Source organism: Gymnoscopelus microlampas (assembly GCF_963454915.1).
Source record: "Gymnoscopelus microlampas genome assembly, chromosome: 11".
Taxonomy (NCBI): Eukaryota; Metazoa; Chordata; class Actinopteri; order Myctophiformes; family Myctophidae; genus Gymnoscopelus; species Gymnoscopelus microlampas.
Genome location: NC_139948.1, coordinates 29,317,821 through 29,333,381, shown reverse-complemented (window position 1 = coordinate 29,333,381; position 15,561 = coordinate 29,317,821). Strand labels below are relative to the sequence as shown.

The following is a 15,561-nucleotide window of genomic DNA, read 5'->3' as shown; positions in this document are numbered from 1 at the left end:
ATAAATAATAAATTAGCTCACAAGTACATTCTAATTGACAATGTATTCACAATCGTAAATAAAGTATTAACATTAAAGTTAAAACACTAACACATTTCTGACTCAGGCCTGCAGACCTGTGTTCAGTGTTGCCATGTCGGCTTATTATAAGCAACTTTGGGCTTGTTTTTCTAGTTGCTTGTTGTAAATATTGGTGGTTGCGTTTTTTTGGGCTTGTTTCTAAAGTTAGTTGCTTATTTGGCCTTGATTCCTATGTTGTTTAAACCAGTGGTTCTCAAACATTTTCAAGTCAAGAACACCCAAATTAATATGTTTGCGGACCCCCATCTGAAAATATGTTTTGCCAGGGACCCCCGACCCCCATACAAGATTTGAGTTGTTAAAATGTTTCAAAAATATTCCACATTTTCCAACATTTCCCAAATTTTCTAGAAGCTTTTTTTGTTGTTGAAAATAGCCGATCTACAAGCTCACAACGCGTCACATCGTGACGCGTTGTGAGCATGTAGATCGGATCACTTCTTTTGGGCTAGACAGACCTAGTTGCTTATTTCTCTCACACAATTTGGCAACGCTGTTTCTGACGGTTCAGCAGGAAGTGACGTCTACCAATTTGGTGTGAAAGGTTAGAAAAACCTTTCCTACTTCCTTTCCTGATAGCGGTGTCCATAGAACAGCACCAGTGAGTGATATTCCCCTTTTATTAATCTTCAATCATCCTCTAAAACCTAGTCGTTTTAATCGTTTCAACTACAACGTATGTGCAGTGAACATACATAAAGCTCAGATATGTCCGTTATTTCCGTTCATTTCGATTTTTCAGTGGAGGAAAATTAACTGTTTTAAGAGTTGGTCTCTGTAGCCAGCATTCCAACATGGCAGCTTCCTGCACGTAGATGCTCTCTCTGTTCATTACAGTGTGAACCGTACTGTTATTTGGCTTTAGGTGTCTGGACACCGACCTGGTTTCAATGCGTAATCTGCTCACATTGAGTTGTTGGCCACCCGAAATATTTATAATAACCTTTTGTGGTTGTAACCGGCATTCCGCAGCCACTGGCTAATGTTAGCTCGGTTGGCTAACAGTGTTGCCATGTCTGCTGATTATAAGTGACTTCGGGCTTGTTTTTCTGTTAAGTTGCTTGTAAATATTGATGGTTGCGTTTTTTTTGGGCTTGTGTATTTGCTTATATGGGCTCGTTTCCTAATGTTTAAACCAGTGTCTCTAAAACATTTGAATGGGAAGGACCCCGACATTATAATATGTATTTGTCCCCCGGCCCCCCATCTGAAAATAGTATGTGCCAGGGACCCCATATACAAGCTCGCGATGTGAGCCTGTAGCCTATATGTGCGTTGTGAGCTTGTAGATTGGCTATTTTCAAATATCCGATGTATGTTTTAAGCACTAATGTGACCAATAGTCGCTGCTTATGTGCTCATTTTCCAGACCTGGTTGCTAATTTCTCACAGAATCTGGCAACACTGCTGCGTAATCAAGCTGGCTGCTTTGAACCATAATAACTCATACGATTCCACATAATATATTGTTTGCTTGTGCAGTTTACATGACGGCATGCAAAGCCTCCGGTGTCTATATAAACATGTGGTGTGTGTGAGAGAGAGCTTACTGTGTTTTGTTTGTTCCAGATATGGGCAAGTTCATGAAACCTGGGAAGGTGGTGATGGTCCTCGCTGGACGCTACGCTGGGCGTAAAGCCGTCATCGTGAAGGTAAAGGCTACACTAATAAATATGTAGATTGAATACTTGATTGATTGAACAGTTTGCGATAAAGGCACAGTGGTACAGACTTATACAAAAGGATAACTCAAACAAGCCTATGGCTTATTTCCATTGAGGTTCAATTAACTGGTTCAATTAACTGAGACAGCAGTAAATGGCATGTCACATTTTCATGGGTTTCAAGTTATATATTCACCTACTTGTGTGTACATGTCAATACCCTCCAATTACCCCCAATTTGACTCACCATTGTTTAATATGGCTTAATTTCAATGAAATAATTGAATTCAAGTGGAAACATGACTTAATGTAATTATACACAGCTAATTGGTCATAATTCAGTGCAAGCAGCCAAGCTGCTGCTCTTTGAACTGGGGTTGATTGTCTTGTTGCACACTATAGCAACACGTTTTGCTGCTCTTTGCAGAACATCGATGATGGCACGTCTGACCGACCCTACAGCCACGCTCTGGTCTCAGGTATCGACCGCTACCCTCGTAAGGTGACCGCAACCATGAGCAAGAAGAAGATTGCCAAGAGGTCCAAGATCAAGGCCTTCGTGAAGGTGTTCAACTACAATCACCTTATGCCCACCAGGTCAGTAATAGCTGATGGATGTGGATAATAGTTTCATCTAATAAGATGTTTTCTATAACAGACTATATATATTGTTTTACATTGAACAAGCAACAGATTATGTTGAAATGAGAGGTTTAACAGTCTGGTCATAGACCGTCCAACACTGCTAAAGTCCTGTTGGCATTTCTGTTCTTTTGCATGCGTGAGTGTACCACATTGGTGTGTAGTTGTCACGATTGACATTTCTGTTGACCATTAATTGCAGTACAACTCGTGACTAACGATTCAAATAATTGCAATCAGGAAATTGGTAATAATTGTGACTGATCTAGTGTGCCCCATACCAGCAAACTCTGGTTTGAGAGAAATTTCAGCGCAACAGAGGCCAACCTCTTAATAAACTAGGATAGCTGCGTCAACAACCACACTGCTGCCTTTAACAATGCTCACAACCCCCAGTTGCTATAGTTACACCGCTCAATGTTGTTGCCACTCGACTAGATGGTGTTCAGATTTGACAGTAAATGTAAAGCGTGGTTTAGTTAAAGTTTGCATGATCAGGAAATGCATTGAACAAAAGTGTTTAAAAATCTATGGGCTTTTGACTAATTACTGCTAATTCTTTTTCAGATACTCTGTGGACATTCCTCTGGACAAAACCGTCGTCAACAAGGATGTCTTTAGGGACCCTGCCCTGAAACGCAAAGCCAGGCGGGAAGCCAAGGTCAAGTTTGAGGAGAGGTGAGACTATTTTAGTTTTTTTTTGTGAGCAATTTATTTTTTGGGGTCTTTGACGAAATGTATATGGACATAAAATCCACCTGTAATGTACCGTCTACATACAAGTCCACATGATTGCACAACGTAAGTTCTAAAAAGTTAAAATTCATCTGTTTTGCTTAATGCTTGTGCACATCAAAATTGTTAAGTGGTGTGAGGCTTTAGATATGCTGCTGCATTATTACATTTTTTATGGTTTGGTATACTGCCATGTCATTGTAACAGTTAATTTTTTGTATTGAATGATCACCTATAACAGCCAGTCAACTGAGCATGACATCAAGTCTGCATTTAACTCTGGGCAGCAAGTCTTATTTGCCCTGTAAACCAAGTAATACCTTGCTTCTTAATTCTGAAATTACAGAAAAGTGGTACATTTTCTTCTGTTCAGAAAAGTAGCATGGCAGAATTACTGCTCTATCTGAAATTTTATTTTGAAAACATGCTTCTGCTGAAAAGGCAACCTTCTCCCAGACAAGATGGTTTTAAATTCACTGTCAAAGAATTGAGTTAATTAATTATGATTAACTTTGTCTTCTGTCAAAGGGTTATGTCTAACAACCTTGTGTTGGCGTGAAAATGTACAGTGTTAGCTCTGCTGTAAATAGTATTTTCTAAAGTCTTTGTTTTTTCCACAGGTACAAGACAGGCAAGAACAAATGGTTCTTCCAGAAGCTCAGATTCTAGGCTCCATTGGTTCCCAAAATAAATGTATAAAAATTGATCACATGACTTTTGTCTTTTTTTCTTTTATATTTGTCATGTTTTGGATGTGGCTTGAAAAAGTAGTTTGAATAAAATGTGTTAATTGTATTGACATCTTATGGTACTGTTCGTTTTTCCAGTTAATTGTTCTCCTAGTGTCCCGGATAAACTGGTGTCTGATTAGTATTACTGGTTGGTGGCTCCTAAAACGGAACTGGCAACCATCACAGTAGTGTATTTCTCCACTACTTGGTGTATGATTCTGGGAATAATTGATTGCAAACATTGGATCTTATGGATTACAAAAAATTGGCATACAATGCGTCATGAGTTAACATAAATTGCAATATGGTGATATCACAGTTGTAGATAATGTGAAGATGACTAAAATAACGACTTAAACTGATCATTTTTAAGTCTACTTATAATTTAGAATAAGAATATTAGACCTTTAACACTCAACATGGCAACCCACACTTCTGGAACAGTATTTTCTAGTTTAATAAACACTGACAGTGCAGTGGTTCTGAAACTGAAGGTTTGGGTCCCCAAATTAATTTGCCAAATTCATTTGGGGGCTCCCCAGATGAGCGTGATGTGCAACATTGTTTTCTCACTCAACAGTAAACAAACATGCAGTGTAAGTGTATACAGGGTATCGGCACGTTACAATGTATTGACTTAGAACCAAATTGTCATGGGAGAAAGAGGCAAACGCTGTGAAAATAGCTGATCTACAAGCACTGCGATCTTGTGTTTTGGCTATTTTCACAATATTAATATGTGGAAACGAGTCTAACTAAATGTAATGCCTACAATTCCAAGTGCTTGTCATGGTGTGGGTCCCTGACATTTTCAACCAGACTCTTTCCCTCAGCTCTGTCGCCACCTGCTTTAAAACTAGCATCAAAATCCCATTTCCCAAGCAGCAGAAAGTGAGCAGCCTAAATGAATGGCACCCCATAGCCCTTACTCACATAGTAAGTGGTTACTGCTATGCCACCAGAATGTGGAATGTCCTACCCAGTGATGCTATGCTCATTTGAGAAGTGGTTGCTCTATTTTAATGACGTGACGCGCACGTCACTACAGGTCACACAATGGACAATTGATATGCATATAGGCTAATTCCTATGTTAATGTACCTGGCGTGAGTCGGGAGCCTTTGTAAACTTTGAAGTGTGAATTTAAAGTAGTTTTAAATCTATGCGTGTGCCTGCGCGTCCCCCTGGCCAAATAAGTGGTTGCTTGGCGTGCAACCCCGTCCACTGAGCATTGCACCCCTGGTCCTACCTACAGACCTCAATGTGTGACTCTGACTTACCTTCAAAACTGCCATAAAAGAGCACCTGTCTGCAAATGGTAACTGGTCCTATTAAGTCTAAGCTTAGCACCAGAAATGACCCCACCCCAACTGTTTACTGTACATATGTTTTATTAATGCTAGTGTGGATGATGTCTGGTATCAATCAATCAAAAAAACATTTTTAAGGCAGTGGATACCAGGGGTCTCAGGATAATGTGTACAGGGTTGCCACTCATTCAGATCATCCTACCTGTAACTGAAAGTTAGTTAAATTGCTAGTGTGCAGTTGTAGCAAATACAGAGCACCAAAGAAAACACAAATCTGCAAAAAGACTTGTAACTAAATACTTGTAAATGACTTGTAAATGGAAATACTCCAGTAAAGTAAAAGTACCTCAAAATTGTTCTGAAGTACAATTCTTAAGTACAGTACTACTTAAGTAAACATTCAGTTAACTTGCATTCTACCACTGACATTGGTTCTATTATCACAAAAAAATATCAATATATTGTTTATAATTTGTACGGCTTGTATCCATCTTTAAAAAGAACAATGTACATTGAATGTTCGTCCATGTTTAGTTGTAGGTGCCATACTTGCTGTGCTCTTACTACTTCAGGTGCTGATGAACGGAAGTGCTTTGTTGACAGTCCAGCTTTATGCAGGTTTTTCCCTCTTTTAACTGAAGGCTCTTTAGCCCAGCACCCACCAGTCGATGTGCGTTCCCTTTCATTATTATGATAGGTACCCTGTAGGCCTGTACCCAGCTACTTTATGTGCTACCCCAATGGTCCTCAACCTTTTCAGGCCACGACTCCCCAAAAGGTTTTACAAGCACTTGGGAGTTGTAGGAGTTGAGACATTATATTGTGTTCGACTCGGTTCCAGATACATTTTATGAAAATAGCAGATCTACAGCTCACAACGTTGAGAGGCGTTGTGAGCTTGTAGATCGGCTATTTTCAAATTATTTGCCTCTTTCTTAGATTATTTGGCCTATATTTGACCAGTTCTATACTTTTGATGCAGTAATGGTATTTTTTCTTTCTTTTTAGTTTTCTTAACTGTCATCTGGGGTCCAGGTCCACAGGTTGAGAACCACTGTGCTACCCAGCAGCACACTAAAGTAACTAAAATCAGCCTCACCTTTACCAGCTGCAGCATTAAAGTGACACATTAATGCATTACTTATGTTGTGGAGTTACACGTTGTAAATATTTGTTTCTGGCTACAAGTTTATAATAACATACTGTATGTTACATCACATAAAAACTAAGATTACATATTTACGCCATCATTAAGAATATAAAGTATACCAGGCAAAAAAACGAATAAACAAAGTGCGACCCACGTATCTCAACATGTCCACTAATCAAAAAAAAAAATGTTTCGCTGTATTTAATATCAAACCAAATAAATCCTATTCAAACAACCCTTTGAATGTATGGATGTAAATGGTGCATTTATGTAGCCAAAGAGCTTTACAATGTGCACTACATTCACGCGATGGCGAAGGAAACCATGCAAAGCACCAACCTGCTCAACGGGAGCTGTTAGGGGTTCAGTGTCTTGCTCAAGGACACTCAGACAGTAACACAGTGGTGGGAGCCCGGGATCGAACCGGGAACCTTCCGATTTCCCAAGCGGCCGCTCTACCTCCTGAGCCACTGCAATGTATTTTTAATATATTTGTGATACCAATTTCTATATACACACTAAACAAAAACATGCTGCCAAAAATGTATGGCATTTCATTTCAGGATCAGTTCCACTTTTCAGTATAAACCATTGACTGATCGTTCTATCAACACTTGGCAGTTCCAGTTCTAACACGGTTGCTTAAGTACAGTACCACAGAAATGGGAAATTGAGAAAACATAAACAGTAGTTATGAACAAACTTTAATGTGGCACAGGCGCAACATAAGTCAGTTTGACAGCATCTGTGGTTTTTACATTCAGTATTTCAGGATAGACTACATGTGATTCACATGTCACAAAAAGATAAAACATTGAATTTCCTTATTTAAAAGAAAACTAACAAATTTAAAACCTTTCACATCCAACAATCATCTTAGATTTTGAATGAAATATGTAGCAATACATAATGATTTTTTGTTTTGTTTACATACATCATTTTCTTTCAAATGTTACTATATTTAGAATAGAAAAAAGCAGCAGTTAATACAGGGTCTAAAGGTCCCCAACATAATGTGCAAGAACTGACAAAATCTTAATAGTTTCAATAGAGGAACATCACTCACCAAGGGTAATACCTGTGTAGTTGTAATTCATTGAAGCAATTTTACTGCACTTTTTAAAATTACATTTCCTGTAATGTACCATACCACCGGCTCCATCTCCTATTGTCCTGAGTGCACGGTTTAGCCTTAATTGCTACAAATTCAAGACCTGATTTCCTACAAAAAGTAATTCCTTCCACTGTAGAAATCTTTGCACATTATCTTTCCATCTAAAATAAAGGTAACAGCACAAGCACCAGAATATATGGCAAGCTTTTGTTTTCTGTGTAACAGCCACAGCATGTACACAATAAATGAAATGTCTCACTGGTGATCATGCATCCCATCAGATCTTTAGTGCGACAGACCTCATCCCACAACATCTGTTGCATAGGTCAGGATAATATAATCTACAGAGGGACATAGTATCATAAGCACAGGTCACAATGGTTTTGACTAATGAAGAGGTAATCTCATCCTTCATTCCAAGGCATGTAACAGTACAAGTATCTATGCTATTCCAGACAGACCCTGTGACATCTCAGAATTGTGGGCTAGTGAACATGGTTGACAGAAAGCTGATTTACACAACATACAGTTGAATCATCCATGCATGCACACATAACATACGTTATCTTAGTTGATTGGCTGTTTAAGTAACCTCTTTAAGGGGTGTGGTATGGGTAGTATAGTCAAAGGTGCAATACTTCAGGAATAAAGGCATAAGTACAGTCTTAATTTCCAGGTAAGGACAGTACAGGGTAACCATAAATAACAGAGATGTTACAGAACATATAGGCCTAAAGGAATCAAATTTATAAAGAACTTTATCTCTTCTGCCCTTTCTGATGAATCCATGATATGTTGGCCGCTTTGGTCCGTTTCAGAAAGCATCTTTAATGTTATTGAGTTGCCGAACAGCCAGGTCCACCGGGAGGTTGAATTTGAGGTGGCTGATGCGACCGAGGGTGCGTAGGGCCCCTTCAAAACCAGTCTGGGCCATATAGCTCCATGGCTGGTAGTGTGGGTATATGAGTGTTCCTGACTTACACAACAGGTTAAGCCATGACACTAGCCGTTGCTCATTTAGGGCCATACACACTAGTGCCTTAAACTCAGAGTCCGCACTTCGTTTGTAGCGTCCGTGCTCCTTAAGCACAGTGTGAATGGCCCACAGCAAGGACTGTTTAGGAGTGATGGTGACTGGGCCACCCCCCACAGGCAGACTATAGGACTGTGACAGCTGGCGGGCTGGAGTCTCCACAAAGGCCTTTCCATTTTTGGAATGGTAATAGCTGACAAAGAGTTCCCAGGGGTGCATGGTTTGTGGACCAGGTCTATAAGGGAGCAGGCAGGAGATGGGTGCGAGCACCAGGCTCATGCCCTGGGAGGGTGTGTAGAGGCCGTGGGCCAGCAGATCTCTGAGGGCCATGGCCAGCTCCTTCCTCACAGACGTTGTCAGCTCATCTCTGGGCCCCAGGGAGGGATTACTGGTGTAGTTCACCACATGCTCGACAGAAGATTGTCTGCACGAAGCTTGCACCCGCACCTTGTCCACAGCTGCCTCCAGACGCTGCAGCAGGGGGCCATAATCCTGTCCTGTCTCGCCCTGAGACCACATGTTCTGGGGAACGTGCCCGGCCGCACAGCCGAACTGGCTGAGAGCAAAGATCTGCAGCACAGCCAGTGCCTTCTGGATAAGCTGCAGGCCTGTTTCCCGTATCTTCTGGGCCTGCTCTGGGTCCACTACGGCAGGAACAGGAGATCCGTCAGAATATGTACACTACAGTATGTCCAGAACTGTGCAGCAGACTATACTACAATGTGAAGACATTGTGCATGCTGACTACAGTTAGTGTGAGGTATACAATGACCGACTGACCTTTTTTCTTCACCCCTGGAGCTCTGGGGTTAGTCCCTGCTGCCTGTGGCTGCTGGCTCTGTTCGCAATCGGACAGAAGAGGGTTCCCCACCTCATCTGTTGGGAAAGGAGCAAGGTACATAATTATGAAACCAAACTAGCAAAATATGCCAAGAGTCATACACAAGGAAATATGTGGACAGTGTCAGGAAATACAAACCACTAAATGATTAACATCCGATTCAAGTGGTTCTACAGTACACACCCTGGATGAAGTTAATGAACATCTCCAGGTCCCTGATCTGGGTTTTAAGCTGATCCACCAGCTGTTCTTTGACCCTGGCTGGGTTGACGATCTGAGCAATGGCAGCATCTACTCTCTGCCTCAGCTCTTCAGGCGTTGCGTTCCCAATGTCCTCATTCAGGTTCACATCCAGCTTTTTAATCAGCTCATCAATGATGACCTGAAACGTGCAAGACAGGTGGTTAATGTTAGAGTGGCCAATGCAGTCGATGAGCTGTGACATGTGTTGTAACTCACTCAAAAGAACAGGGAAGCAATACCACATTGAATGCTCAATATGAATTTTGCCTAAACAAACAGACACTTGAGGGCAATGTAAAGCCTTGTACTTTGCACAACAGGTTAAATTTGGTTTAGGATTTAACATAAACTAGGTTTCGTTCCCCCAATAGACTGGTCTGTACCTTCTGTCTTTCCATCACGACCGACTGCGGTAGGGAGTCGTAGCTTCCCTCCTGGTAGGCAAAGTGTTCAAGGTCATCCAGCTGAGTCTTCAGCTGGACAATGAGGTCCTTCTGCTTCTCCCTCTGAGCCTCCAGGCGCTCCCTCTTCTCCCTCTCACTCTGACAGGACAAACAGAACAGCACAGTCAGAGAGAGACAAATCTACAAAACAGAGTGACGGCAGCCTTTTCTATTGAGGAATTGAGGCACAGGCAGACATGGACGCCTGCCAAGAGAGGAGAGGTCTGATGTCTCGTTTATCACAGAGAGAGGTTGAAGTAGAGCTGCACGTTCTGCTACACTGGAACAAACGCACTGGCGTACGGGGGACTTCTTTCAGAAAATAAGGGGATATACCTAAATAGATTGACTATAACACAATATTCTATTAATCAATATAGGACACAATTGTATCCATTAGCCTATTATTTACAATATGTATAATGTACAGAATATTGGACATATACATCCAAACTGCTAAATATATATTTACCTCCAATAAATGGTGGGCACAACAAGTTGAACAATGAGCAAAGTTAAGCGTAAATAGCATTTATGTTTGATCAATCCTTTAATGAAGTCCTAATACAGAAAACTTCTTGAAATGAAATCTAATCTACCAATTTTATGTAATCTACTGTGCTGAGCATTTGGGGGCAGGGGTTCGACTAAGTCTTACAATAAAGTATGCAGTACATACAAAACCCTGAAATCTATTGACACAATCTATAGGTATCATACTCACCAAGTCCTCCTACATGTAAAGCATGTCAAAAGAGAAAAACATGAAGAGAAATAATTGGAATTTGATTACAAAAGGAGGTGAAGTCCTACAGGTTATGTCTCTCTAAATGGAAAGAGGCGGGGACCCGGGACCAGGGAGTAAACAATGGCAGGGCCTAAGTGCTTCGGTTCAATGTTGCTGTGCACATAGAAGCTGTTAGGCCCATTATACAGGTACTACAGATCTGCTAGAGGCATGTTTGTTGAGCCTGTGCTCTGAATCACCCGCTTTTGTCAAACACCACCATTTTGTGATTTCCTCCACAGATAAGAGATCTCAGGGAACACAAACACAGCCCTGTTGTGTGACGCAACAGGCACTGACAGAGCTTTAATCAGAAGCCTTGCAGCCACCCAGCAGGATAATTTAATTTCCTGTGAACTGTGGCCGCTGCTCTCTGTGTGTGTCGGTGTTGTCTGTGTATATGTCATTTATTTTAATATGCACTCATATGTGTGGGTATGGTGCGTGTGTGAATGTCAACATGTTTGCATTGTGAGAGTGTTGACATGTCGTTTGGTCGTGCTGATATCTACTGGGTGATATGGGCCGGCAGATGCAGCTAGATTAGGTCATTTATATTCACTAAGGTGCCTCAGGGGGCTTGCTTTGTTTGACAAGACAATGCAACTGACAAAGAAAGTGAATCAACTGTGGACACAAAAAAGCATGTAATTACAGTTTTGGACATTATGCTCATCTTCTGCGGTGTGCAGGAAACTGCACAGTAATTCTGCCTATATCATTTCAGCAAAATGTTTTAGAGAATGGTACCTACATACATATACTGTATGCCTATTTCAGTTGTATAATCTGCTATAGACTGGTTATCCACTTAATTCACTCACATAATATTAATGTTATCCACTTGTAACTCTGAGAGAGTAGGCTATACAATAACATTCATGCTCAGAGTTAAATGAACACAGGATTTGATCGTGTAAAATGAACGAACAACCAGACCACTAGCCCTAGAATGGCTGTGATATACATTACATACATAACATTTCATGTATTCCAAATACACAGCCATAGATCGATCCTATCCCCGCCATCACATCACATAAACAACACTCACCGCGTTCTCCATCTGTTTGGCATCCTGTGCTCTGCAGCCCACAACGTGAGGACACCCTTTGAACGCGAACTCCTCCAGCTCCACCAGCATCCTCTCCTTCTCCTCGCTCTGAGCGTGAACGATCTGTTTCAGGCGGAACTGCACCTGTGCGAAGTGGGACGTGAGGGCGAGGAGAGAGGAGTTGAGCAGCTGCTGTTCCTCCTCCAGTTTCCTCATCCTGGCGGACCCTTCCTCCTCGGTGGCCGAGGACGCGGCTCCTTGCCTCGGTAAAGGAGTGTCTGCGTCCTCGGGAGTCGGACTGGCAACAGCCCCCACGGGCGCCCATCGCTCCCCAGCGCCAGCTGTGACGCCTTCGCTGTCCGAGGTGGACAGTTCTTCTGTAGACATGTTGTTGTTTCACCCGAGGGGTCGATTTGAGTCCGTTATTAAAGAACACCGGGTGGTCTTATTGTTGTGACAGGGCTTCCACTCGTTTTCTACGGTTGTACGCCGTAATGTTAGGGATTACCGCCGATGAAACAGGTGCATCGCCATCTTTGAAAGGGATGATTCATACGTCAAACAAGGGGAGGGGCGAGGAGTTGAAACTTGAAAACAGTGCAACGTCAACTCTCCGTATTTTCTTAAGGAGTATGTTAAAGAAGGAGAGATCACAGAACACACCCCTCTACGCACAAGGACTGTCTCGCGCGCACACACACACACACACACACACACACACACACACACACACACACACACACACACACACACACACACACACACACACACAGACAGACAGACAGACAGACAGACAGACAGACAGACAGACAGACAGACAGACAGACAGACAGACAGACAGACAGACAGACAGACAGACAGACAGACAGACAGACAGACAGACAGACAGACAGACAGACAGACAGACAGACAGACAGACAGACAGACAGACACACACACACACACACACACACACACACACACACACACACACACACACACACACACACACACACACACACACACACAAGTGTGGAAGTCAAGGGCGGTTGGAACAGGCCCAAATATGGTGTCAGTCAGATAAGTCATAGACTGGCCTAGCCCTAGAATGGCTGTGATATTACATACATATATGTAATAAATAATATACAGTAATAATATCACAGCCATTCTATGGCTAAGACTGGCCCCACTTCTCCACCTCTTGGCGGAGATACTGCCTATCTTTTTCTGCCCCTACTACAACTAAAACAAAAAACTTCAATGTCTTATTTTCCTGAAGGGATTAAAGGGTCCCACTCCCACCCATTTAAAAGTTCTGGCTACACTTTCTCAGTGAGCTTTTAAAATGTGATGTATCTGACCGCTCCTTCTTTAAAAAGCCTAGTCCAACAGACACAGACAGAAAATATGGCGACTCTGAACGGTGCGTTTTAACGCCCGCTGTTAAAACGTAGTGTGAGGACCGTGTCTGAGATCCGCTGCTGAAGACCAATTCAAACCGTGCTGGGCCCAGAATGTGCCCAAATTCGGACTGGCCCACACTTGGTGGCCCTCGGACTCGGCCACTGGGCCCTGGCTAGCGGTCGGAGTACCGGACCTGATCGCTAAAGGACTGGTGGTGGTGGTCCACAGGGAGAGATCAATGAGTGAATCCTTTTGGCTCCCCTAAACTCTAGAGGAACATTTTTTAATTGTATTTGGGAAAGCGTAAAAGTGAACATCTGACCAAAATTTCGGTATGCTGGGCTTTTACCCTGAGACCCCTGTTTTGCAAAGAGAAACCAAACTAATGACACTGTTGATTTTTGTATGGCAGTTTGCATCCATAATGTTGCGTTACCGCCATCTACTGGGTCATAAACAGTAATTACATACATTAATTTAGTGTCCACTGTCCACCAGTGATAGCATTCACAACATTGTCTACTCTGTTCTGTAATCCAGCCTGAATTGTCTTGAGTTGGTGCAAATCGGGGTCCTTCCCTCTGTGTATCATCTAGATCTCCACACAATGTTCTAAAATCTCCTGGCTATATCCTGCATCATCTGAACAATAAATTAATAATAAGACGAGACCTGTTTGATCACACAGGGGAAATTCAGTTTTCAGCTTCACCCAGCTGATTGCTGCCCAAGTAGTCAGTGCAGGGGGGAGTAGTTAGGGGTCAAGTTAGGGGTCAAGACCTCAACACATTGCTGGGGCTGGGAATCGAACCTGGGACTTTCTGTTTCCCAGGCAGCCTCTCTGAGTCTACCCATTCAGCTATGTCCGCCCCTATCTGAATCCTTTCTGATGTCTTCTGTATTTCAACAGCACAATTTATAACCATGGCAATGAATGCCAAATATATTTTCTTGTCCATGGTATGCAGATATTCTGGTCAGCTCAGCTCCATTCCTTTTTTCCTCCAGTTCCTTTTGCACTGCCTCCATTTCCCTCCAATGTCTTAGCAGCTTCAGCATAAGACAACGCCTTTTCTGCACTTTCACTTCCTTCTACAAAGATGCAGTTCTTTATGTAATTTGAAGAAGTGTCAGCTAAATAAGACATTCCAAGAAAACACTTCTTCAAATAGGCTACCTCAAAAACATGAATTGGCCATGGCAACTCTTACTTTTTTGGAAGTGGAAAGTGGAGACATGCAATCACTACAATATAAATGGTTGATGCACATACACATAACCCCTGTTAAACTGCACAAGTTCAATGATAACATCCCACATACCTGCATTAAATGGCATGATTCAAGAAAGAGGAACATTGTTTAATTGTATTTGGGAATGCGTAAAAGTGAACATCTGACCCAAATTTTTGTATTCTGGGCTTTTACCCTGAGACCCCTGTTTTGCAAAGAGAAGAAATTAAATTCATAGACATGAGTATCCTACAAACAAAATGTATAATTGCTTTAGGCTGGAAAAATGTTAATGCCCACAGATTCATATGTGGTGTACGGAAATGTCCTCATCTATGTCCATGGAAAAGATTACTTGTATTGTTAGTCAAAAAACTCACAAATTTGAAGAAATCTGGAGACCTATTCACTTACTAAAAGTAATGCCAGTGTTGGTACAGTAACCTACAGCAACAGGAGGAGATGGATGTGGGGGTCTTAGGGTCATATTCAATAACCCAGAGTTAGACTATTGCCTGTGATGGTGAGATGCACACCTTTATTTTACTTCATGTTTTTGTTATCTTTAATTCAATGTGTTAATGTCTGTATGTCTAGTTTTTCTGAGTTCTTGTCAAGGAGAGGCTGGGAGAGGGTGGTGGGTGGGAGATGTATGTTTGAGAATATTTTTTTGTTAAATGCAAAAGGAACAAACGCATTGTTTTAAACTTTCACTTCCTTCATTCTTAGTGAAAGTGAAATGGATATGTGCTGAGCCTGCAGTAATTCCCCTCAAAGTGCAGACACTGCTTCCTCTTCCTCTACTTTGTGATCCTCCTCATAATGGTTATCCTTCCCACATCCTCTGCACCATGTCCTTACTCTCTGAGACACCTCATATGGCATTGGCCTGTAACACATAGTCCAGATAAACTGTTCCCCTTCGAATGACAAACACACTAACTACTGTCCTAATGCCCTTCTCGGATTGCTTCACACCCCTGCAAAGTACTGACAGTGGCACACTACTTGCACTGTAAAATCCCCAGTGATTTAACAGAGTGTACAAATGTAAAGTCCATTTGATTACATTTGTCTCTGAGTTCCTATAAAAGTGCAAATCTTCAGGGCTTTCT

At 41.9% G+C, this 15,561-nt stretch overlaps 2 protein-coding genes across 2 annotated transcripts; one reads left to right on the top strand and one right to left on the bottom strand.

Moving 5' to 3' along the window:
- Window positions 1-620: 620 nt before the first annotated feature.
- rpl27 (ribosomal protein L27) lies at window positions 621-3,828 on the top strand. Its single transcript, XM_084072682.1, has 5 exons — window positions 621-682; window positions 1,651-1,733; window positions 2,173-2,342; window positions 2,955-3,065; window positions 3,743-3,828. The coding sequence occupies exons 2-5, from the start codon at window positions 1,653-1,655 to the stop codon at window positions 3,789-3,791; spliced, it is 411 nt and encodes a 136-aa protein (XP_083928808.1). The 5' UTR covers window positions 621-682; window positions 1,651-1,652; the 3' UTR covers window positions 3,792-3,828.
- Window positions 3,829-6,996: 3,168 nt separating this feature from the next.
- On the bottom strand, window positions 6,997-12,361 carry rundc1 (RUN domain containing 1). The gene is made up of 5 exons (XM_084072669.1): window positions 11,829-12,361; window positions 9,928-10,086; window positions 9,485-9,683; window positions 9,241-9,336; window positions 6,997-9,104 (listed from the first exon to the last, which is right to left on the bottom strand). Exons 1-5 carry the CDS (start codon window positions 12,213-12,215, stop codon window positions 8,242-8,244), a joined length of 1,704 nt encoding a protein of 567 aa, XP_083928795.1. The 5' UTR covers window positions 12,216-12,361; the 3' UTR covers window positions 6,997-8,241.
- Between the last annotated feature and the right edge of the window lie 3,200 nt (window positions 12,362-15,561).

Coding starts and splice junctions, on each gene's coding strand:
- rpl27 (XM_084072682.1), top strand. CDS start 1,653: ATGGGCAAGTTCATGAAACCTGGGAAGGTGGTGATGGTCCTCGCTGGA. Junction 2,343..2,954: donor AATCACCTTATGCCCACCAG/GTCAGTAATAGC, acceptor ATTCTTTTTCAG/ATACTCTGTGGACATTCCTC. Junction 3,066..3,742: donor AAGGTCAAGTTTGAGGAGAG/GTGAGACTATTT, acceptor TTTTTTCCACAG/GTACAAGACAGGCAAGAACA.
- rundc1 (XM_084072669.1), bottom strand. CDS start 12,215: ATGTCTACAGAAGAACTGTCCACCTCGGACAGCGAAGGCGTCACAGCT. Junction 9,684..9,927: donor TCGTGATGGAAAGACAGAAG/GTACAGACCAGT, acceptor TGCACGTTTCAG/GTCATCATTGATGAGCTGAT. Junction 9,337..9,484: donor GTTCATTAACTTCATCCAGG/GTGTGTACTGTA, acceptor CTTTCCCAACAG/ATGAGGTGGGGAACCCTCTT.